Source organism: Sciurus vulgaris (genome assembly GCF_902686455.1).
Source record: "Sciurus vulgaris genome assembly, chromosome: 3".
Lineage (NCBI taxonomy): Eukaryota > Metazoa > Chordata > Mammalia > Rodentia > Sciuridae > Sciurus > Sciurus vulgaris.
Genome location: NC_136463.1, coordinates 35713201 through 35738106, shown reverse-complemented (window position 1 = coordinate 35738106; position 24906 = coordinate 35713201). Strand labels below are relative to the sequence as shown.

General features: G+C 36.2%; 2 protein-coding genes and 1 long non-coding RNA gene across 6 annotated transcripts in view; 1 reads left to right on the top strand and 2 right to left on the bottom strand.

Annotated features, from left to right (window-relative positions):
• The first annotated feature begins 12448 nt into the window (after positions 1 to 12448).
• RNFT1 (ring finger protein, transmembrane 1) lies at positions 12449 to 24442 on the top strand. Of its 3 annotated transcripts, none has more exons than XM_079131445.1 (9): positions 12451 to 12810; positions 14310 to 14767; positions 14967 to 15043; positions 16555 to 16655; positions 18144 to 18297; positions 19175 to 19333; positions 20094 to 20128; positions 22821 to 22922; positions 23591 to 23992. In XM_079131445.1, exons 2-9 carry the CDS (start codon positions 14365 to 14367, stop codon positions 23661 to 23663), a joined length of 1104 nt encoding a protein of 367 aa, XP_078987571.1. In that variant the 5' UTR covers positions 12451 to 12810; positions 14310 to 14364; the 3' UTR covers positions 23664 to 23992. The 3 variants fall into 3 exon arrangements, with proteins under 3 accessions (XP_078987572.1, XP_078987571.1, XP_078987570.1); XM_079131444.1 differs by having other exon boundaries at positions 12453 to 12810; positions 20094 to 20159; positions 23591 to 24442; XM_079131446.1 differs by lacking the exon at positions 23591 to 23992 and having other exon boundaries at positions 12449 to 12810; positions 20094 to 20159; positions 22559 to 22827.
• On the bottom strand, positions 19342 to 22944 carry LOC306656377. Of its 2 annotated transcripts, none has more exons than XR_013762493.1 (3): positions 22813 to 22944; positions 21331 to 21394; positions 19342 to 19798 (listed from the first exon to the last, which is right to left on the bottom strand). It is a non-coding gene; the product is annotated as an uncharacterized lncRNA (long non-coding RNA). The 2 variants fall into 2 exon arrangements; XR_013762494.1 differs by lacking the exon at positions 22813 to 22944 and adding an exon at positions 22183 to 22551.
• The window catches only part of RPS6KB1 (ribosomal protein S6 kinase B1), a 52162-nt gene continuing 51219 nt past the window's right edge, over positions 23964 to 24906 (bottom strand). Inside the window, exon 15 of the mRNA XM_079131426.1 lies at positions 23964 to 24117. Coding sequence (XP_078987552.1) covers positions 24111 to 24117 — 7 coding nt within the window. The 3' untranslated portion in view covers positions 23964 to 24110. The remainder of the gene's footprint in view (positions 24118 to 24906) is intronic.

Here is a 24906-nt window from a genome sequence, read left to right as displayed (position 1 = left end):
ACCTGTAGGCAGAAAACAAGTGGAAAAAAAAAAAAATGCAAGGGACTCAAAATAGCCAAAACAATCTTGAAAAGGAAGAACAAAATTGAAAGATATTCTCAATTTCAAAACATACTACAAAGCTACAGTAATTAAGATAGCCTGGCACTGGCATAAGAACACATATATGGACCAATGGAATAGAATTAGAGCCCTTAAATAAATGCTTATGTTTATGGTCAAATTATGTTGCCAAAAAATGCAATGGGAAAGAGAAGTCTTTCAATAAATAGTATTAGTACAACTGGATTGCTATAAAATTTATCTGGACTCTGACATTACACTATATATAAAAATTAACTCATGCAGGTGTGGTGGCGCACGCCTGTAATCTCAGTAGCTCAAGAGGCAGAAACAGGAGGAGTGCTATTCAAAGACAGCCCTGGGCAATTTAGTGAGGCCGTCTCAACATAAAAAAATAAAAAGGGCTGGGGATGTGGCTCAGTGGTGAAGCACCCTTAGGTTCATTACCTGAAGAAGAAAGAAAGAAAAGAAAAGGAGAGGGAGGGAAGGGAAAGGAAAGGAAAAGAAAAGAAAAAAGAAACACCATCAAGAGGCCAGATGTAGGGCTGGGGAGATAGCTCAGTAGGTAGAGTGCTTGCCTTGCAAGCACGAGGCCCTGGGTTCGATCCCCAGTACTGCAAAAAAAAAAAAAAAAAAAAAGGCCAGATGTGGTGGCATTTGCCAGTAATCCCAGTTACTCAGGAGGCTGAGGCAAGAGGATTGATTGAGACCAAGAGTTCAAGGCCATCCTGGACAAATAGTAAGATACTGCTCAGGAGATAAAAAAAAAAAGTCAAGAAAGTGAAAATGGGAGCTAGGGTTGTAGCTCAGTGGTAGAGTGCTCACCTTGCACATGTGAGGCACTGGGTTCATTCCTCAGCACCACATAAAAATAAATAAATAAATAAAGATATTGTGTCCATTTACAACTAAAAAAAAGAAAAGAAAAAGAAAAGAAAATGAAATGGGGTTCAATCTCCAGTACAGAAAAAATAAATAAATAAAAGATGATCCATAGGCCAGGTATGGTGGTGCATGCCTGCAATCCTAGAGTCTGAGGCAGAAGGATCACAAGTTCAAAGCCAGCCTCAGCAACTTAGTGAGACCCTGTCTCAAAAATAAAAGGGGCAGGGGATGTTGTTCAGTGGTAAAGCACCCTTGGGTTCAGTCCCTGGTACCAACAAAAAAAAAAAGAAAGAAAGAAAGAAAGAAAAAAAGAGAGAGGCATCTTCATAGATATAAAAAAGGGCAATAAGCACATGAAAAGATGTTCAACATCAGTAGTAATTCCATTCCTAGGTGTGTACTCAAGAGAAATGAGCACGTCCAAAGACTTGTATATAAATGTTATTGTTCATAACAATCAACAAGCAAGAAATAATTCAATGTCCATCATCTGATGAATGAATAAATGAAATATCCATACAATGGAACATTATTTGTCAAGGAAAACAAAGTACTGATATATGCCTTAACATGAATAAAACTCAAAAACATTATGCTAAGTGAAAGAAGCCGTCACAATGGCCAAATATTTATGATTCCACTTGTACAAAATGTCCAGAATTGACAAATCCATGGAAAATAGGTCAGTGGTTGCCAGTGCCTGGGGGAATGGGCAATGGAGAGTGACTGCTAATGGATATGGAGTTTTTCTTTTTTGAAGTGAAAAAGATGTTCTAAATTTGTAATGATGATGATTACACAACTCTGTGAACACACCAAATCCACTGAATTGTATACTTCAAAGGATGAATTTTATGCTATGTGAATAATAAAGTATTAGTTAAAAAAACACACTTGAGGTTGCTGTCTGGTACACAGAGGTGACCTTCAGATTCGTGCTGGTAGCAAAAGGGGAAAAACAACTGCAAGTGCAGCAACTGCTACTAAAGAAACACCAGCCGTTTCTAATTTTACACTGTCCTACATTTTGCTGTGAGTTTCGACGCTTTAGATAATGCTACACTAGAGGCCAAAACAGAAATGCCTTTTACATTTTATTATAACAGCTAAATTGGGAAATAAACTCACCAATTGCTTTTTAAAAAAGGAAATGAGATAAAAACAACATAGATGTAAGCGAGCTTAAATAAACCTTTGCTCAGTAAGATGAATGTCTCACAGGGGAGGAAGAGTTTGGTAGTAAAAATAGTTTAAAGTGTTACATTATTTTAAAAGGCATTTTCTTTCATTTACTGTGGATGGCCAAACATCATTTTAAAACATATGGTAAATCTGTTGGATAGTAAAAAGAAATGACATCTTGTTTCCATTTTCCTATTTCTTCCATTTAATCTCTTTATTGTAAATCATTTTCCATTGTGGGAGGATATTAAATTTAAATCAAATTGAGGGTAAAAAAAGCAGTGGCTATGTTCACAAATTCATTTTTCTTAGCAGCACTGCCTCCTACAGCCATTTTATGAAGAATACTACAACTGAGTAGTTAATATTTTTAAAGATTGTTCAAATTGGTCTATTCTTCCTGGATGTGTACAAATTAGGGGTTTCTTTCTTGGCAAACAGTTATTTTTGTAAGTTATAAAGCTTCTTCATAGGCTGGGAAGATAGCTCAGTTGGTAGAGTGCTTGCCTTGTAAGCATAAGACCCTGGGTTCAATCCCTAGTACCACCATTAAAAAAAAAAAAAAAAAAAAAAAAAAAGGCATATTTGCAAAAAGAAACAAAAAATTTATAGAACTAAGATAGCAACATTTTAAATAATTTTAATATTCTTTCATGAGAAAAGATCTGGAACTGGAAAGCATTTAAGGAATGGTACGAAGTTTTATTTGTAAAGATAAATAATTAACATGTATAGCACTCACCATGTCTTTAGTGTGTTCTAAATGCTTTAGCCAAGTATGTATACCCATATGTAAACACATACTTAGGCATATGAATGCAGGGATGTGGCTTAGTGGCTTCCTGAACATGCATGAGGTCCTGACTTTGAGTACCAGGAAAACACAAATAAATGAATAAGTAAATATTCTTCATCATAATCCTATTAAGATATGGGAAACAAGACAAGTGAGGTTAAATAATTTGTCCAGGCCAAACTCAAGGGAGTTTGGCTTCTTAGTTTACACCTTTAATGATTACGCTGTGTGAGCATCAAGAGCTCTGAGGTGAACATTAAACAGCTAACAGATACTTCCTACCTCTTGTTCAGTATTGACAAGTATAAAATATCAAGTGTTTCCTTTGGACACAGGATACATCTAGCACTTACTGTAAAGTTCTTTTACAGGAAAGGAGGTGACTAATTTCTGTTTTTCAACCCTCTTGACATATAATAAATTTTCTAGATTTAATGACTGATTTTAATTCCAAATAATTTTTCGTCTATAGTATATTAATTAATACATTAAAAATATGTACTGGGGTATGGGGTTGTAGCTCAGTGGTAGGCAGTTTGCCTAGCATGTGTGAGGCGCTGGGTTCAATTCTTAGTACCACATATAAATAAATAAAATAAAGGTCCATCAACAAAAAAGTACTGAAAATAATAAATCCATATATTTATTTTTCAAAGGTGAATCACTGAGTCATGTGCCAGGCACTAGGTTCGATCTTCAGCACCACATAAAAATAAATAAAAATATTGTGTCCATCTACAACTAAAAAGCATTTTTAAAAAATAATTCACTAAGATGGGAAACATTTCATTCTCAAAAAAAATTTTTTTTCTCTTCTTCCTGTTGTAGTTGTGAACGTTAGATATTTTTTCCCATGTGGTCAAAAGGTACCTAAGTATATGATTGCAAATGTAAAAATAGGGGCCAGAAATTAGGTATTGGCTGTTTTTCCATTTTCAGTTGTGTTTTAATATAAATGCAGGTACGTAAAGCATCAATACAAGTCAAAATGTTTCAGTGAACAAGTTTCAACAGTTCAACTTTATAACTATTATAAATAAAACTGTTAAATTTTTCTGGACAATGCCAGCATATGAATTTTTTAAACAAGAAAATTTCTCATTGATGAAAAAAAAAAAGGAAAACATACTTTGTAATATTGTAAAAACAATCAACTCCATCCAACTAATTACTTTGGAACAATTCCCCAAAAACAAAAATTGCTCCGTTATACTCACATATACATTTGTAAGCCCATAAAATAATCTGATTGATTTTATTTAAAATATCAACTCCAGAACCAGATTGGTCTATAACATATTTCTTAAAAACATTCATTTAAATCATTTCCATTTTGTGCCAACTTCAACTGATTGGTAGTGGAAGCCTGGAATTTTGTGCTAAGAGGGAATCTGAGGCTGTTCAGGCTGCACAAGAATGACTTTGAAATCAGTTGTCAATATCTGCCATTGTTATGAGTAGGTGGAGTGGTAATATAGTGCTATATATTTACCATCCCTGAATTAGTGCATATAATTTTCGTAAATAAAAAAGGATTAATGGTAGTTCCTACCCTAATGGAACAGATGAAAAATGGGAATATAAATATGCCAAACCAATAAAATCCATTTTTAAGTAAAAAGTAATGTCATTTTATTATCCCCCAAATGAGAAACTAACACTCCAAAATATATCTCAAATATTTAGGGAACAAATATCTGAGCCATCAGCTGTGTCACATATGGGTAAAAGAGAAAGAAAATAAATACTTGTGTTCAAAGGAAGTGAAAGGCCAAGATATAAAGAAAGTAGGAGATATACCCGGGTAAGAGGAGAGGAAAAACAATCTACGAGGGAAGGAAGATGAGTATGAAAAGTAGGGGGAGAGGGAGAGAGAGAATGAATATGAAATGTTTTCCTATCTGGAGTAAAGAGTATTTAAAAACATCCAGAATTTAGAAATAAGAGAGATTACTGGGGTCCTTTGGGAAGCAGGATGCCATTTAGACTCTCTGGGAATTACCTGAGTATGTAGGGGTATGCACCTTAATTAGACTTTCTATGGAAACTTTACAGGGGTAGTGTTAACATGTTGAAAACTGATAATACAAATACTTCTTGTCAGAGAGCAATGCAAATGATTCTAGTCCTTAGCAAAACAAATACAAATCTAGTAGTGATTCAATTGTTTTCTATGTAGTAAAAAAATTTAACTCTCAGCTGGATAAGGAAGTGCCCACCTGTACGCCCAGCAACTCAGGAGGCTGAGGCAAGAGGATCACAAGTTTGAAGCCAGTCATAGCAACTCAGGGAGGCCCTGTCTCAAAATAAAAGATTTTTTAATAGCTAGGGATGGTGGGGTCTCATGGTGCACACCTGTAATCCCAGTGGCTTGGGGGACTGAGGCAGGAGGATCTGAGTACAAAGCCAGCCTCAGCAACAGCAAGGCGCTAAGCAACTCAGTGAGACGCTGTCTCTAAATAAAATACAAAATAGGGCTGGGGATGTAGCTCAGTGGTTGAGTGCCCCTAAAGTCAATCCCTTGTATCCTCCCATCCCCCGCAAAAGAAGGTAGGGATGTAACTCAGTGGTAAAGCACACCTGGGTTCAATCTCTAGGATCACAAAACAAAAAAATAAATCCAAATATTTATGTCTCCTGCCTTGTAGGAATTTGCAATCTGTTAGCAAACTTATTATAGCATTCCTTTGAGTGACTATATAAATTCTATCAAATTTTTCTTTGAACTAGGCCTAACATCTTAATGTTCTTTAATTAATGAATTTAATAAAATTAATATTTGTTTATAGTTGTGTGAGTCATTCTCTTTAACTTTTATAGATTATATTTTAGCAAGAGTTGTATAGGAAAGTAATGATAAGTTAGAAAGTAGAGTTGTGGTGGATCTAGCAGACTTTGGATGCAATAATAGTGGGTAACAGAGGGACAGTGCAGGAGCAGCACCATAGAGTTAATATCTATACTCTTTTAGGATGATGAGATGGTGACTGAGCATTTATTACTCTACTGAGAATGAACAGAGCCTCAGGGACCTGTGGGATAGTATCAGATTGATGAACATTCATGTCACTGGAGTTCAAGGAGAAATATATATATATTTTATATATATATATTTTATATATATATATATATATATATATTTTTTTTTTTTTTGCAGTGCTGGGGATTGAACCCAGGGCCTTGTGCTTACGAGGCAAGCACTCTACCAGCTGAGCCAAGTCCCCAGCCTCGAAATATTTTTTTTTTTCCGTGAATACTGTCAAATTATGACAAACTTGGTGGCTTAAAACAACAGGAATTTATTCTCTCACAGTTCTGGAGTCCAGATATCTGAGATTAAACAAGGCTCAGTAGGACTGCACTCCTTCTGAGGCTCTATGGGAGAATTCATTCCTTGCCTTCTTCAGGCTGTCAGCACCCTTGGCTTGTGGCCAATGTACACAAATGATCAACAACCCCATGAAAAGATGTTTATCACTAACAAAATCAATGAGATATCAACTCATACCCATCAGGATGGTTACAGTCAAATACCCAGAAAATAATGGGTATTGACAAAGATGTGGAGAAATTGGAACTGTTGTGTAGTTTGTAGGCTATTTCTAAAAATGGTATGAACATATCAATTAAAATCAGAAATTGTCAGATTGAATTTAAAAGCAACCCATAGGCAGGTTAGGAATACAATGACAAAAAATACATAAAACAAAAAAACTAATCAAAAGAAATGGAGTTGCTACATATGGACAGGGATAAAAAAAGCTATTTACGCAATGTTAAAGGATCAAATCTCCACAATGATATAACAATTCTAAATGGGAATGAAACTAACAACAGATCTTCAAAATATATAAGGCAAAAAAATGACAGTACAAAAATTCTAAAGGAAAATACATGAGTTCATAATTACACATGGAGACTTTAATACTTCTCTCTCAGGAACTGAGAAAAAGCAGATGGAAAATTGGGACCTGAACAACACTACCAACCAATCTGACCTCATAGACATTTGTAGACTATGCTACCCAACAACAGCAGAATGCACAATCTTTTCAAGTATATCTAGAACATTTACCAAGACACATGATATTCTAAGTCACAAAATGAAATTTAAAGAATTGAAATAACAAAAAGTATACCTATCTCTACATATATCAGAATTAAATTAGAAACAATGATAGAAAAGTATGAGATTCCCAGATATTCAGAAATTAATTTTTTTTTTTTTTTTTTTTTTTAAGCAGGGATTGAACCCAGGGGCACTTAACCACTAAACCACATCCCCAGCCTTTTGACTTTTTTGAGACAGAGCCTTGCTAAGATGCTTAGGGCCTTGCTAAACTGCTGAGGCTGGCTTCGAACTTGTGATCCTCCTGTCTCAGCCTCCCAAGCTGGTGGGATTACAGGTGTGTGACACCATACCTGACTAAACAACATATTTCTAAATAACACATGAACCAAAGAAGAAATCATAAGGGAAATTAGAAGCTATTTTGAAATGAATGAAAACTTAAATACAACATACCAAACTATGATATTCAGCTAAAACAGCACTTAGTGGAAATTGTATAAAAATATATGTTTATATCAGAAAAGAAAAAAATCTTTCTAGGTGCAGTGGTGTATGCCTATAATCCCACAGACTTGGGAAGCTCATGCAGGAGGATCACAAGTTTAAGGATAGTCACAGCAACTTAGCAAGACCCTGTCTCAAAATAAAAAGGGCTGGGGACTCGGTGGTAGAGCACCCCTGGGCTCAATCCCCAATATCACCAAAAATAAAAATAAAAAGTAAAATAAAAAGAACTAATAAATTCACCACATTAATAAGTGGTAGAGCACCCCTGGGTTCAATCCCCAATATCACCAAAAATAAAAATAAAAAATAAAATAAAAAGAATTAATAAATTCACCACATTAATAAGACTAAAGAAAAGAAATCATATGATTTTTCAATAAAGACAGAAAAAGTATTTGCCAAAATTCAACATCCATTCATAATAAAAATTCTCAGTTGCCCAGCATGGTAATGCATGCCTGTAATCCCAACAGCTCAGGAGACTTAGGCAAGAGAATCACAAGTTCTAAGCTTGCTTCAGCAACTTAGTGAGACCCTATATGAATATTAAAAGAAGGGCGGAGGATGTAGCTCAGTGGTAAAGTGACCCCCTAGATTCATTTTCCTGTACCACCAAAAAAAAAAAAAAAAAAAGTAAAAAAACTCAGTTGTGTTAGTCTGCTCTCACTGTGACAAAATGCCTGAGATAATCAACATAATAAGGAAAAAAGGTTTGTCTTGACTCATGGTTTCAGAGGTTTCAGCTCATGGTCTCTTGGTTCTGTTACTTTGGAACTGTGGCAGTACCATCTATCCTGGCAGAAATGTTTGGCAGAGAAAACCTGTAACTTTGTGGCAGCCAAGAAGAAAGAAAGATGAATGGGATGGGGTCCCAAAATCTCCTTCTAGGGCATGTTTCCAGTGACAGCTTCTTCCCATTAGGCTCCTCCTACTCCCCCCTCCCCCCTCCACCTCCCCCCTCTACCCCCTCAGGAACATGGGGAGGATGTCTACTCTTACCATTCTTATTCAGCACAGTACTGGAAGTTCTAGTTAATACAATAAAGCAAGAAGTCAAAGGCATATGGATCAGAAAGAAATAAAAAGACCGTTCCTATTCATAGACAACAAAGTCTATGGCAATCTACAAAAAGCAAAACCCAAAAAATTTCTAACAACTCATAAACATGAATAGTTACTGTCACTTAAAAACCAGTTTTTACTCTGAATTTTCGACTTCCAGATCCTTACAGCAATTTTTCAACTGGATAGTTTCACCTATTAGTCTTAGGAACTCCTAAGGCTCCTGATTTCTGAAGTTGATTTATTATTCTCTCTCCAAATTTGGTCTTTAAAACAATTCCCTCCTCTATTTGGTAATATCTCCAATTTACTTACTCTAATGTTTATACACTTCCAATATTGATTTATCTATCCACCCAAGCTAAAAAATAAAGATTCATCAAAGACTCCTTTCTTTCTCACCCCACATCTAATTGGTCACTTAAGGTATCAGTTAATATTTGTTATGAAACAAGCTGCCCCAAGTCTAGAGGCTTAAAACAAAATATTTCAAGGGTATGGATACAGGTTGGTAGGAAAAGTTGATGTGGGTAGTGGGAGGAGGCGAGGGGTATAACTGCAATAATCCCCCATTCTATTGATTCTTTCTCCTTTTAACTTCTCCAATCTCATTCTTCCTTTTGAATTCTACTTGACTGATAAGTTTAAGACCTTATCCAACTGAACTACTTATAAAAGTCTATTTTAGCTTGCATTGTTACACTCTGCTAGCATCCGAATTTTCTGGAAAACAAATCTGGTCACAGATAACTCCTGTTTAAAACCCAATATCTCTGCTGGACACAGATACAGATGCCTGTAATCCCAGTGACTTGGAAAGCCAAGGTAGGAGGATCACAAGTTCAAAGCCAGCCTTAGCAATTCAGCAAGGCACTAAGCAACTTTGCAAGACCCCAACTCAAAATAAAAAATAAAAAGGGCTGGGGATGTGGCTTGGTGGTTAAGCACCCCTAGGTTCAATTCCCAGTAAGAAAAATAAATAAAAATAATAAATAAAACCCTCAATATCTTTCTTTTGGCCATTAGAATAAGCTAGAGAATAAACTTCTCCATAAAGCTGTTGAAATCTTTTATTTTCTAGCCCCCACTTTTCCAAAACTGAAAAATTATTTTCGTGATATTTCTTTCTTTCTTTTTTTGGTATCAGGGACTGAACCCAGAGGTCCTTCACCACATCCCCAGCTCTTTTTTGTATTTTATTTAGAGATAGGGTCTAAGTTGCTTAGGGCCTTGCTAAGTTGCTGAAGCTGGCTTTGAACTCGGAATCCTCCTACCTCAGTCTCCTGACTATCTGGGGTTACAGGCATGTGCCATCATGTCCAGTGAGCCATAGTAGTTCAATACCATCACTTTCCACTTAATGTTGTTTCTTATCAAGAATGGGGGTTCAGGGGCACACACATGTAATCCCAGTGACTCAGGAGGCTGAGGCAGGAGGACAGCAAGTTCAAGGTCAGCCTCAGCAACTTAGGACCTTAGCAACTTAGTAAGACCACATCTCAAAATTAAAAATTTATATATACATATATAAAAGAGCCAGGGATGTGGCTTAATAGTCAAGAGTCTCTGGGTTCAATCTCCAGTACCAAAAAACAAAACAAAACAAAACAAAACAGCATCATTGCTTGTGTCCTGGCAAATTTCAAAGTATTTTCTAAAATGCCATAAATTTAATGAAGTATTTCTTGCCTGACAAAGTTATAGGTTTCCACCTTTTACTTCCATTGCATTTCATGTAATCTTTAATAATTATAGTGTTTAATACACTGTAATTATTTGTTTGCATATCTATCTAACCACTTATTTCACTGTGGGATAGAGACATGTTTTTTTATTATCTATTTCTCCCATGCTTAGTACAATTCTTGACAGTGTGCAGCATGTGCTTCTTAAATTAATCAATTAAAATTAAAATGTCCATTCCAGCATTCCAAATGCCAATGGAAAGAAAATTTACCAAATAACTGTGGGTCACTAAGTCAAATCTAAACTCAGAGCTCTTCTTCAAATACTACCTTTTAGTTGTTACTGAAATGAAGTACCAAATGCACTAATAAAGTTCCAATATTCACTGATATGCCTTTAATGTGTTATGTTAAAATAAGAAATCAAACATTAGATATGCTAAACTTACAAATATACCGAATATTCACAAATTGTTAATGTACTAATGCATACTGGTTCTCCATTATGGCTGAGGTTAGATTGGGAGAGATTAATTTTTTTCCCATTTCCTAAATTCTCATACATTTTAAGGTTTAAAATAAAAATATTCAGGGTTGGGGATGTAGCTCAGTGGTAGAGTACTTGCCTAGCATGCACCAGATCCTGGGTTCAATCCCCAGTACTGCAATAAATAATATGATAAAAATAAAAATATTCACCAGGCCCAGTGGTGCAAGCCTGTAATCCCACAGCTCAGGAGGCTGAGGCAGGAAGATCTTGGGTTCAAAGCCAGCCTCAGCAAAAGTGAGGCACTAAGCAACTTGGTGAGATCCTGTCTCTAAATAAAATACAAAACAGGATGTGGCTCAGTTGGGCAGTGCCCCTGAGTTCAGTCCCCAGTATCCCCAAAATAAAAAAAATTCATGTAGGAGGAATGGTAGGATATATATTTAAAGAAATTTTCTTGAAAAAATTCAGTTCAGAGCCTGGCCCTCAGCTTTACTGACCCAAAAATCTAATTTGTCAAGAAGCTTAATGAAGCTTAGAGAGACTTAAGAAAAAGGGTCGGGCGTGGGGTGGGGGGTAGTCAGCAGCACCAGTTAATGTCTTAATCGACAGCAAAACGCACACTGGTTTTGGATTTTTTTAAAAACGTGCTTTTCTACGCACGGGAAATGATCTGGTAATAGAACTCATTTGATTTAAGCATAGCCTCAAAGTAGATCATTGAGGTTAAACAGGGAATTCAATAGTACTGAGAGAAAATAATAAATAATTTTATGGTTAAGAAAATCACAACAGCAACTCTGGCAAGTAAATGGTTTTAAAGCAAGTATTGACCAATAAGACAAAACATCATTTTCCTTAGACATTTAACTGATAGCATGTATGGGTATGGGAATTTCTTTTCTCTAGCGAGAAGACTGGCCTGGTGAGTTCAGTCCACCTCACAAGGAATACCTAATTTCAAGAAATATAGGAAGGCTTTTATCTATTTGACATCATCTCTAGAAAGGCGGGTGTGGTGGTGCAGTCCTGTAATCCCAGCGGCTCAAAGGATCCCAAATTCGAGGCCAGCCTCCTCAATTTAGCGAGATCCTGTCTCAAAATAAATAAAAAGGGCTGGGGAAGTGGCTCAGGGATAAAGTGTCCCTGGGTTCAATCTCCAGACCAAAAGTAAAAATAAAAATAAACAAATAAATAAAAAGCAAATAGAAATACCAGGTAAAAACAAAAGGTAGGGAGTAGCAGTTCGGAATGGAAAGGCTATACTGGCGGTTGTGGGGAACACGTATGGAATATATTCACAACCACAAACTAGATCTACGTTTTTCTTCCTGTTAAAACTTTTTCCTCCTTAGTAACCTTTTCATCTAGAACAGAGTGGATTAAGAGAATTACTGGAAGACAGAAACGCTCCCCACACTCCTTCGGTCCCCGGCAAACCCTCCAGCACTCTGAGCCCGCTGCCGCAGGGCCTGAAAGAAAACCCAGTTCGGTTCCACTTCTGCGCCAGCCACAAGTGGGTCAGGAGTTACGCTCGCGAAACCCGAACCCGGAAACCCTGGCTCTCTCGCTCCGCCCAGCCCCGCTCTTCCGGAGACGCGCCGAGCCCAGCCAACGTGGCTGCCTTGCTCGGGTCGCGGCAGGCGAGACGCCTCGGGAGGGGCGGGCCCCGGGACTCCGGGGACGAGGCTGGGACAGCCCCCCAGCGTCAGGCCCCGCCTCCTGGAGCCTACACGCTTTTAACCTTAAAACGTCCAGCCCCGGAGGCATGTGCCGGGCTACACACGCGGCATAGACGCAAGACGTGAGGAGACGAACTGTTTAGTGCACGTGTCCGCGGGCCGTCCCCAAGCGCAGGCCCCAGCCGCTCGCCCGTCCCTCGGCGCTGCGCGGGCGGGGGCGGGCCGCGCGCCCGAGGACGTCCGGGGAGCGCGCGCGCCGCCGCCGAGCCAGGCCGAGTTGCTGGCGGTGGGGTCTGAGCGTGATGGCTCTGACTGGAGGGCTGCGGGCGGCGTGCGCTGCTGTTCCTGCTGTCGCTGCCGAGGCCTCCGTCCGCTCCCGGTCTTGAGAGGTCAGGCCTGGGGGAGGCGGGCGGCGGCGGCGAGGGACTCCGGGGAGAATAACCGGGGCGCCGGAGGCTCGGACGTGGGTGGAGACCTGTGCTCGGGGATTCCGGAAGAGTTGATGTTCACTTTGCTTCCTTTTTTCTCCTCTCTTTTATCTGTGCGTGGAGTGGGAGGGGTTTATTTTATTTATAGAAAACACACAAATCATTCTGTCCAAAGTCGCTCTTGAGAGAGTTGAGGAAATAAAGCGCAACGTGGCGTCGGAGCCTCGGCGAAAAGCATCAAACCCCAAACCGCCACAGGGTAACTGCACAGCGTACAAGCCGAGGCATGAGCTAGAGTGACATGGAGCATGCTCTGAGGTTAACTCTCGCTTCCTCTTAAGAGAAACGGGAAAAGCAGGCAGTCTGGGATAGGCTCTGCGTTTTGTCAGCTGGCATTCCGATTCCGACATCCAGCTGCTAGGAGACCCGTGCTGGGTCCTTTAGGAACCTCCCTGCCAACGTCATTTCTGATACCCCGCCCCACTTCCCGCAACACACACACCACGGATGGTGGCATTTTTATTCCATAGACTGTGACTATCTTCATTCAGACTGAAGTGTCACCTAGCAATTACATGGTGAATCCCCAACTTATCCCAATTTTGAAGATATTTAGGTAACATTCTTTTGGGAGGAGACATAATATTCCTGGTAGCACCATTAGTTATTGGAAACCTTATTTGCTTTGGGGAAGCTCTTTCAGCATAAAAGGAAATTTATAGTTCACCTAAGTGAAATGTTAGTATTGAGGTTTAATGGAGTTTTTTTCTTTCTTCCTAGCATTTCCAAGTATTAAAAAATACTGAAATCACTCTTCCTTGTGAAACTTGTTTGATGTAGAATCTATTCAGATGAAACTGCTCCAGTTGGGTGCTGAGTGAATTTGCCAAACTATTCAATATAAGTACTAGTATTATATTAACATCTGATATATATTAACATCATGTCTATTTTGCCAGTGTCTTCTGGCATTGGAGAAGTGGAGGCATGTGAAGGTCATCTTTTTTTGGAGTAAATGTTTCCTGAAATAATTTTTTAAGCAGATTGTCTATTTTAAATATTTTTTAGTTGTATATGGACACAATACCTTTATTTTTATGTGGTGCTGAGGATAGAACCTAGTGCCTCTGATGTTTGGGTCAAGTGCTCTACCACTGAGCTAAACCCCAGCACGGAAGCACATTCTTGGCATTGATGAATTTAGCAATAAGTAAGATAACCTGAAAATTCATCTGTTGTGACTACCAGTGATTCCTTTTTTTCTTTTGCAGTACTGGGGATCGAACTCAGGGCCTTGTGCTTGCAAGGCAAGCACTCTACCAGCTGAGCTATCTCCCCAGCCCCCAGTAATTCTTTTATAAAGTGAATAAAGAACGTCTAATGAGCTGTGTACTTACTTGTATTTAACTGTTCACTTGGAATATTTTCTGCTCTTTGATTATTTATTTATTTATTTTTAGGAGACAGAGCCTTGAAGCAAAGAAATCTGGATTAGAGAAAAAGTATCTAAGGGCCATGCAAACCAACCGTAACCAGCTACACAGTCCTCCAGGAACTGCAAGTGGTGAGGATGTCTCAGCCTCCCAGTGTACCCATACAAGACTGACAGGAGAAGGTTCTTGTCTTCATTCTGGAGATGTTCATATCCAGATTAACCCCATACCTAAAGAATATGCTGAAAATCCAAGCTCCAGAAATATAAGGTCAAGTGTCCATAGCTGTACCCATGGGTGTGCACATAGTCGTTTCCGGAGTCACTCCCACAGTGAAGCAAGGCAGCCTGAGGATACTACCACAGAGTCTGGGGAACATGGAAGTAGCTCCTTCTCAGAATTCCGCTATCTTTTCAAGTGGCTGCAGAAAAGTCTTCCATATATTTTGATTCTGGGTGTCAAACTTGTTATGCAGCATATAACAGGTAGGGGATAATAAAACAATGATTTGCTTAATTGCTAAATTCAGTTAATTTTCTTTATTGGAAATCTACTTTTACCTATGTACTTGTTACTTATTTTCCTGTTGGCTTTTAAAATTGTATGTTTTCTTTTAATTCATATTATTAGCTTATAATATCCTCTTTTTTTTCTTTCAATTAACTAGAACTTATTTTCTAACAGGCATTTCTCTTGGAATTGGGCTGCTAACAACTTTTATGTATGCAAACAAAAGCATTGTAAATCAGGTTTTTCTAAGAGTAAGTATAACAAGCAACTAAAATTATTAACTGTTTCTCTGTAGAATTATAGAGAAATAATTTTGTGAGAAATAGAATTAGCTTTTAAGAGAAGTAGGAAATAGGATATGTTAATCCTTGATATATTTAATATTGTTACCTGAATAATCTGGAATAAATTATCTGTCCTGATAATGAATTGCTTCACCTTATTCTCTTTGTATATTTGGTTCCTAATAAAGAAAAAGTAGGCCAGGCATAAGGATGCATGCCTGTAATCCCAGCAAGTAGGGGGTTCTGAGGCAGGAGGTTCACAAGTCTGAGACCAGCCTCAGCAATTTAGCAAGACCCTGTCTCAGAATAATAAATAAAAAGTGCTGAGGATATAGCTCCATGGTAAGTAGCCCCAGGAGATGGGGCAGGGGGGTAGACAAAGGATTAAAAGGCTTAGACCACACTATTTGATCTGGTTTGGTTAGTGCCTTTACATTATGTGAGCTAATTTAAACATAATCTCATTAAAAATTTCAACTGATGCACTATAAGACTTAAAATAACTTAATAAAATATAGCATTGACTAAATGGATATTGAACTGTTTAGCTCTTATTTAAAGAAAATTTAACTTGAAGTTTGTCTATAATGTAAGAGTTCTAGTCATAAAAATCACGGGGAAAAATAGGAAGAGTTTATGAAATTTCACCATAAGCCTACTTTAAGGGAGATATCATGCATTCTGCCCTGGAAATTTATAGAACTTGTCAAACTAAAAAACTTTAATTCGTGATTTTAAACTAGTACAGATTGAGTATCCTATATCCCAAAATGCTTGGGACCAGTACTGTTTGAGATTTGGGGGGATTTTGGAATATTTGTACATACATAATGAGATATCTTGGGGATGGAATTCCAGTTTAAACACAGAACTCATTTCTGCTTTATATACAACTCATAGCCCAAAGGTAAATTCATAGAGTATTTTTAGTGTGTCCGTGTTTTAATTGTAACAAGGTCAGGTGTAGAATTTTCCACTTGGGCCTTCATGTTGGTGTGAAAAAGTTTTGGATTTTAGAGCACTTGGATTGCTAACAGATTAGGAGGCCCAACCTATAAAACTTTTAATTAAACTTGTAATTAAAACTTTACCTTACATTAAAAATAAATTATTGAATATATATGAACCCTGATTTACTTAAAATGCATTTTTGAAATTGTTTTGTGGAAGATGCACAAAAAAGGGAGCCGAAGAGGTAAAGATTAGTTTGGGTAGGTCCTTTATGTTAGCTTGTAGATGATTCTGCTTCTTTGAAACATTGATCTTATTTTTCATATTGTGAAGAAATTATATTTTTATAATTTGTTTCAAGTTTTGTTCACTAAAGATAAATAAAACAATGTGATATATACTTTAAGATACTTTATATTTTAAGGCTAATCTAGAAAGTTCATGTTAAAAAAAACATTAAAGTTTAATGATATTTGAAATTCTGGCATAATTCAAAGTAATAAATTATAAAATTATTTACTTTTCAGGAAAGATCCTCAAAGATTCAATGTGCTTGGTTATTGGTATTCTTAGCAGGATCATCTGTTCTTTTGTATTATACCTTTCATTCTCAGTCACTTTATTACAGGTAATTAGTCCTAGTATACCTTTTTTTTTTTGTAATCATATATTTCATAGCTCTTTGCATGTATCTTACTTGCACATAATACTTATTGTAATTCAGCTTTTACCTGTCTTCTTTCATGATTGCGAGCTTTGAGTGACTTATTCAGACTTGTATCCTCAGTTCCTTGGCACATAGCAGGTGCTCAATAAATATTTAATTTTTTTGATAAGTGCATTTTTGTTTAATCAGTACTTATTAAGTACCAGTAGGTGGTTATTGTTGGTCTTTTTCAGTTTCTAGAAATAAGGCAAAGATTCATTAAAAGACAGTAGGTAACAGGTTTTCTGAATTTTCAGCTTTAATCAGAAAATAATTATGGACAAACATGGGATATAGTTTAGAGGTACAGCCAGTACATTCAGATGAATTGGATTTTGTGGTTGAATAGGTGGGAAAGGCAAGAATGGGTTTTCAGTCTGAGCAACTGGCTGGATGGTGGTGTCATTTTATTGAGTTGGGAAGGAACTGGATTTGAGAAAAAATCAGTAATTTTGTTTTGAACATGTTAAGCATGAGAGGTCAAGAAGAATTGTTAAGAAAGCAGTTCTAGATATGTCATGAGCTTAGGGTAAAGGTTAGAGCTATAAATGCTGGTGTAATCAGCATTTATATATGGCTCATATTTTAAAACCACAGGACTGAACAGAACTAACCTAGGTAATACAAATAACTATGCATGTAGTAATACAAAGAAAATACAAAGAGTGCCTACTCTTAGACAAGACCACAATCAGAGTAGCAGCAGCAAAGGAGACTAAGAAATCATTGGTGACAAACAAGAACAACCAGGACAGAAAAAAGTTAGAGATTTAGAAAGAACAAGCTAGGGGTACAGCTCATTGTCTATCATGTGTAAGGTCCTGGGTTCAATTCCCAGCACTATAGAGGAAAAAAAAATCTAGAGAGATAGTAATTTAGGATGAGTAAATGGAAAGAGAAGTTATCTTTAGATCTAGTGATATAAAGGACAAAATTAATTCAGTGGAAAAGAGGAGATGGAATCCTGATTGGAAGTGGTTAAGAAGATAATGGCAGGGCTGGGGTTGTGGCTCAGTGGTAGAGCACTTGCCCAGCATGTGTGAGGCACTGGGTTCAATCCTCAGCACCACATAAAAATAAAATAAAGGTTATTTTGTCCATCTATAACTAAAAATATTAAAAAAAAAAAGATAATGGCAGATGTCTAGTATTCAGGTTTTTTAGTTTATAGGCTAGAAAGGTGTCAACCATAATAAGCCAGGAAGACCTTTTTCTATATCCTTTAAAAGGAAAAAGTTCCTTTAAAATAAATAAAATGACCCTTCATTCCATCAATCTGAACCCTGATATTATCTTGCCAAATTCATTTCTACATATCAAATTAAAATATTTATAGCAAATTTAAAACCCCTTTCAATATTTTACCTTTGTGCATTGCTCTGGTAAATTTTGATGGTTTTCTCTTGGTAGCTTAATTTTCTTAAATCCTACACTGGATCACTTGAGCTTCTGGGAAGTACTTTGGATTGTTGGAATTACAGACTTCGTTCTGAAATTCCTCTTCATGGGTTTAAAATGCCTTGTTTTATTGGTGCCTCCTTTCATCATGCCTTTTAAATCAAAGGTAAGAAACTAACTTATGCATTACTGGAATGATGTTGGCAACAAATTAATGCTGTTTAATCTTTGCTTAAAGATTTTGTAATTGTTTTAGTTTGTTAAATAATCTTGGTTTGGCAACCATTTGTTCAGGGACTTAAATCAAAATATTAACCTATTTGGATAAAATCAGAATTACTTCAGAATTTGCTTCAGGGAGGGGAAGAATAGAAGTTCAGTAGTTAGACAAAGGGTAATGAAGGCAAGGGAGAGGGGACAGGAATAGGAAAGACAGTGGAATGATTCTGACATAACTTTTCTATGTACATACATGAATACACCACAGTGAATCACCATAACATGTACAACCATAAGACTGGGATCCTAATTAGAATGAGATGTTTATATAAATAAGTCAAATATACTCTACTGTCATGTATAACTAAAAAGAACAACAAAAAAGAATTACATTTGCTTCAGAAGAATTGAAAAATCAATCCCCCCACATCAAATATGAGAAACTAATAATTTGTACTTCTGTTCTCCACCAGGGTATTATCAATTGATAACTGGACTATATGCAGTTATTCAGTGGCTTCCCATACTCAATAGAAACAAATTTTTATAATCAGCAAAAACATGTAACTTTTACCCATAGTACACACAAAACCTTTTTTCTATTTCATTCTTAGAAATACTTTGCAAGCAAACCATGCAATGACTGTAACGTGGGAGAATCAGGTTAAAATTATCAGTCATAAACATAATGAAGACTAATTTCATAGTTACTTATATTACTGCATCATATACTCATGATGTTTTCAGTACAATGCAAAGTATTTGTGCTATGTATTTAAATGGCTTGGGTAGCTGTATTTATTTTCTTTCTCCTTTCTTTTTAGGGTTACTGGTATATGCTTTTAGAAGAACTGTGTCAGTATTACCGAACTTTTGTTCCCATACCAGTTTGGTTTCGTTACCTTATAAGCTATGGGGAATTCGGTAATGCAACTAGATGGAGTCTTGGGATATTGCTGGCTTTACTCTACCTCATACTAAAAGTAAGTAACATTATAATCTTGCCATTACATAATGATTCATGTAATTATTGATTTTACATACTACTTTTCTTCTTAACTGTCTTAAGGTTTATCTTCATATCAGTAGTTTGAAGTAACTGCAAATTCTTTATCAGTTTGTGGTGACATAGCAGCTATAATCTTAGCTACTTGGGAGGCTGAGACAGGAGGATTCTGAGGTTGAGGCCAGCCTGAGTAACATAGTGAGACCCTGTCTCAAAGAGAGAGAAAGAAATGGAAATCCAGTAGTTCTCAGTTTTTATTTTGGGTAGGAGGAGTGGAATTTCACATAACATGAATTATCTAAGGGGGGGATAAACAAGTAGAAAAGAACATACCCATCCTCAACAGCAATGTTTGTTGTACACATAATTCTCAAACTAGTAGAGTATCTTGTCCTGCTTCCTTTCAGCCTGATCATTTCAAATTGATAATCACTTTATGAGACTTTAAAATAAAAATGTTAAGATATGAATCAGATGTTGCTTTGTCTTTGACAGGTTTGTCTTGAACAAATTGTAACTCTAAGTTTTTAAATGTACTTCTTGTTGGCTCAACTCTATAATAAACTATTCATTAGTTAGACTTGAAATATATTTAGAATAAATGATTATCTCTGAATGCAGTGAGCATTAGGGAAATATGGGAATTGAATAGCATTATAAGATTTCAGCTTTCATCTTTGGGTTTGGCAGATAGGAAACTTGAATTTTAAAAAATTATCTCTTATTTCCTGTTTCAGCTTTTGGACTTCTTTGGACATCTGAAAACTTTCAGGCAGGTTTTGCGAATATTTTTTACACGACCAGTAAGTACTTTCTTTTAGTTTAGGAAAAACACTTTTTTTTAAAACCTTTCATTATAAAAAAATTTAGTTTAGCAGTATTATGTGTATGAATTTCATGAGATGAACTTTTTAAGATTATTTGTTAGTACTCTGGCACTTGGGGCTATAATGATTTAGGAGTTTTAGTTCTGTGTTCAGTTTCTTAAATTGTACATTGAAGGCCACCTGTTAATCATTGCAGTGTCTTTTTGCCTTTCAAATCACTGGATGTTTCTGAGGATTATAATCACTTCTTTAAAAATCTTTGCATGAACTTTTTTTCCTTTTCCTTTTGACACAAATGGTGGGTTCAGGTATTTCCATTAACTCCCCATTCAGTAGCTTCTAAGAGAATATTTCTACTGTAATTTATTATATATTTAAGGAAAGTTCATTACCCAAAATCATGTCCCCATTACTCTGTTCTATATGTACAAATAATTTTCAGCATGGAATTTAATGATTGAGACTTCAGTGTCAATTATAAACTTGATTATTATGTGATTCTGTTGATGTTACAGATTATAGAGAAAGGTTATTATACAGAAGGGTAATTTATATTTAGTAGCCTCAAAGATTCCCAATACCTAGGAGTGGTCACCAACTTTCAAGGCTTGATCTTCAGCTCTAAAGTCAATTAGGTCCTTAAACAGTTAATGGGACTGACTTACAAGAATGCCAACCTAATAATGAACTGTTAAAAGTAAAAAGGAGCCATGCATAATGTTGCTTACATGTAATCCCAGCAACTCAGGAGGCTGAGACAGGAGGATGGCAAATTTGAAACTTAGCAACTTAGTAAGACCCTGTCTCAAAATAAAAAATAAAAAGGTGTAAAGTGCCCCTGAGTTCAATCCACAGTATTTAAAAAAAAAAAAAAAAAAAAAAAAAAAGGATTGTCTAAAAAATTATTTAGACTATCTGCCAGGGTACCTTTCCTCTAAGAGTCAGCAATATGGAAACAAGTTTTGCTACATCTTATGCACACTTTTCTTTTGGAGAAGATACAATATATTGAGTTTAATTAATACAGTTGATTATTTGAGAATCAGCCATTTTAACACAATTGATCTGGTAAGGTTTGTGCTGAAATACCCTTAAGAAAATCCCCTGTGGGTTAAGGATGTAGCTTAGTGGTAAAATGCTTGCCTACCATTGTGAAGCCTTGGGATCCAGACCCAGCATCACAAAATCCAACAAACACTTGAGATTCTTCTCTGTGAGACAAAGGAAGTACATGGAATCAGTCATTGATACTTTTACTCGTCTCCCCCATATTCTGAACATGTATATATATGTTCTTTAACTTTACCATGGAAATGGTAGTCTTCATCTAAAAAGAGTCTCCAAAATGCCAGATAAAAGTGATGTTTTAAAAGCTTATCAACGTAAATATTTGTAATGGACTCCTTTACTGAAGGGAAATTGGCACTAAGATCATCTAACACTGTCCTGACTTACTTATGAAATCCTTAGCATCACCAGTTTCAAAAAAGCCCTTAATTTTTCGTATTTTTATCCTTTGTATTTTGTTGGCCCTAGACATTTATGTACAAGAAGTTTAGATCATAGCTGCAGATGTGTTAAGTCATTCTTTACCTAACTTCCCATGACTACACTTAGGTATTCTTAGCCATCCTTTTCCCCATGATTTTTACAGAAAGCTGATCTCATTTGTAACATTTTGATTCTTCCAAATTTTGCTAAGGAGTCTTAGTTGTCACATCTAGTTCATGACTAAGTTTTGCTGAATTTGGTGAAGGACTTAAGATATTAAAGGGATCAGAAGCTTTTTAGGACATTAGAATAAAGGGATATTCAAAGAATTACACTATTGTTCATTCAGTTAGTTTTGACAGTTATCCTATCCCAGTGACATTTTGCAGTTATTTTCTTTGTAAAATTTGGTTTATACTTTCAAAGTACTAAATGCTCTTTGTGATAATTAGGGGTAATTAAAAATTATTTTTAGTTTAGTGGCAAGAACCCTTCATGTTGAACTTACCTTGAGGACCTTTGAAAAAAATGGATTCCTGAGTCACATTCCAGTGTCTGGGCCTAGTGAACCTCCAGTGTGGAACCACAGATTTTTTTTCCCACTCCACGCTGGGCCTCACACCACACCTGCAGTCAAATATCATTCTGTGTATGTGTGTTGTACTGAGAATTAAACTAAGGACCTTGTGTATGCTAGGCTAGCACTCTACCACTGAACTACATCTCTAGCCCCAGACATACTTCTAAAGTAAGCTCTCCTCATGAATTACATTTAACCAGCAAAGCACTGGATAGATTGCTTAATTTGGCAGTCCTGGGTAACATTATACATTGACATGGGTTTTTATAAATATTTATAGTTCAAATTGCTTAATTTTTTATAGCCACTTGTGTTGAATCTGAAGCACTATTACCATTTGGGAATCCAGTGGATTTAATCTTCCACGATCCTATTATTTACTACTTAATGATTTCACCTTCATGTAGTCAAGATGTGGCTCTGCATATATGGTTGAGCTGTAAAATGTATCCTAAGGGAAAGTTTTGAAATGCCTGATTCCTGGGAGATTTGAGAAGTACAGCATCACCTGTGTTCGAGAAACAGGAAAAGAAATTTGTAACTGAAAACAGAATTTACCTTCATAGAGTTACGGCGTGGCTGCCAGCAAGAGACAGTGTTCAGATGTGGATGATATTTGTTCAATATGTCAAGCTGAATTTCAGAAGCCAATTCTTCTTATCTGTCAGGTAATTATATTTTTAAGCAAACGAACATAGTACTTTTCTATGAATTACAAGTCATATTTATGTTTGTTGAATGGCAAAAAAAAATTGCACTGTTTAGCGGAAGGTAGCATTCAGAGTACATACTAGTAATTTATTTATGATTAGCAGTTTGGTAGATTGGCTAAATCTTGTCCTTTATGTTCTGATGATTTTTGTGCAGGAGTATATATGAAGGGGTAGAGAATTCAATTGGGGCAGATTGGATTCCAAAGTGATTAGAAAAAAGGCTGTTTTTAAAATTGGATACTAGTATTTAAAATAGTACCAACTTCCAAATGTTTTGGAAGTGTATAAGTGCTTTTTCTTAGACTTTACGGAAATTACTGGTAACTCAAAAGATTTATTAAGCTTTTAAGTCACTATAATTACCAGTCTTAAAGATATCACCTAGGGATAGCCACATTTTATTAAAAAAAGGCTAAATGGATAGTAAAGTCAGAAGAATACTAGTGGCTCTACCACTAAAACCATAGTCTTCTTGAATGAGTAGTACTTCTCCATTTTCTCATTTGTAAAATGTGGCAATTAGTGTCTCCAAAATCTCTTTCAGCTCTAAAGAATAGGCTTCTCTACAATGATGAATGTAAAATGTTTGCCAATATAAAATCTAATTCTTAATTCCATTACAGCATATATTTTGTGAAGAGTGCATTACCTTATGGTTCAACAGAGAGAAAACATGTCCACTTTGCAGAACTGTGATTTCAGACCGTGTAAATAAATGGAATGATGGAGCCACTTCATCACACCTTCAAATATATTAAGTTGTACAAACTATTAAGGCCACAAACACTAATTTCCTTTGGTTACAGGTGACTATGGATAAAGGCATTTGAATGGATTTTCAGGGCTGGAAGAAAAATGTTTCCAAGTGGGTTTAATTTACATGTGTAGTCCAGTTTACAAGATCAAATGAAAAAACCCTGTGTTTTAAAAAGTATATAATATTCAACCTAAGGAATATACAACATTTGTTCTATCCTAATTATTTGGCAGATAATTGCAGTGTTAAATTATAAATGTGTTCTCTTGTTGATGTTACCAAAACAGAAATTAAAAACTACAACTAGTAGTTTTAAAGGAGTGCAGGTGGGCTGGGGATATAGCCCAGTGGTAGAGTGCTGGTCCAACACACGTAAGGTCCTGGATTCATTCCCTACCCCAAAAAGAAAAAAAAAAAAAAAAAAAAAAAATTCAGGTATTCTTTCATGACATTAAAGGATATTTTTCACAATATTTTAAGATACATATTATATGAAATAATTTTCTTCAGCATTGACTTTTATAATTCCCATTGTAAAAATGCTTAAATTTTTCATAAAATTTGTATTTTTCAATTCAATTTCTAAATGCTATATTTTACCTATTAAAAGTTACATTTTCTAGGTGAAGATTAATTTACTGAGGATGATATATTTTAATATTGTATTATTCTCTATGGTATGATGAGTAATCAGCAAGAATAAATTATTTGAATTCATTGTTTGTGGACCTCATACATGCTTCCTACCATCAGCTTTAATGTTCACAGTCTTACTTTTTGTACAGTGCTATTAAGTATCTTGAAGTAACTTAAAATAATTCATGTAGGGGCTCAGGGTGTAGCTCAGTAGTAGAGTACCTGCCTGGCATGTGAAAGCTTCTGCTGGATTCAATACCCAGCATTAAGCTGGGGGGGAAAAAGCTTGCACTCAGGAGTGGTTATAGCTTTGGATAGTGTGATATGTTTGCCTCTAGGTAATTTGTTCAGGGTCATGGAAAAGAAAGTAAGGTACTTTATCTCTCCCCTTGATACCTTTAAGGAGGAATATGAAACCTTTAACAAAACCCTAAAGGGCTGCTTACTGGTTATATGTACATTTAGAATACAAGGCTTCTGCCTATTTCTTTATTACTTTCTATCAGTTTGTACACAAGGAAAAGATGGTGGGAAGGAAAAGGTCAG

Bases quoted from the DNA above. Each gene is read 5' to 3' on its own strand.
- RNFT1 (XM_079131444.1), top strand. From the start codon at position 14,365: ATGCAAACCAACCGTAACCAGCTACACAGTCCTCCAGGAACTGCAAGT. The intron at 15,044-16,554 runs GTAAGTATAACA...TTTACTTTTCAG, and splicing joins TAAATCAGGTTTTTCTAAGA to GAAAGATCCTCAAAGATTCA. The intron at 18,298-19,174 runs GTAAGAAACTAA...CTTTCTTTTTAG, and splicing joins TCATGCCTTTTAAATCAAAG to GGTTACTGGTATATGCTTTT.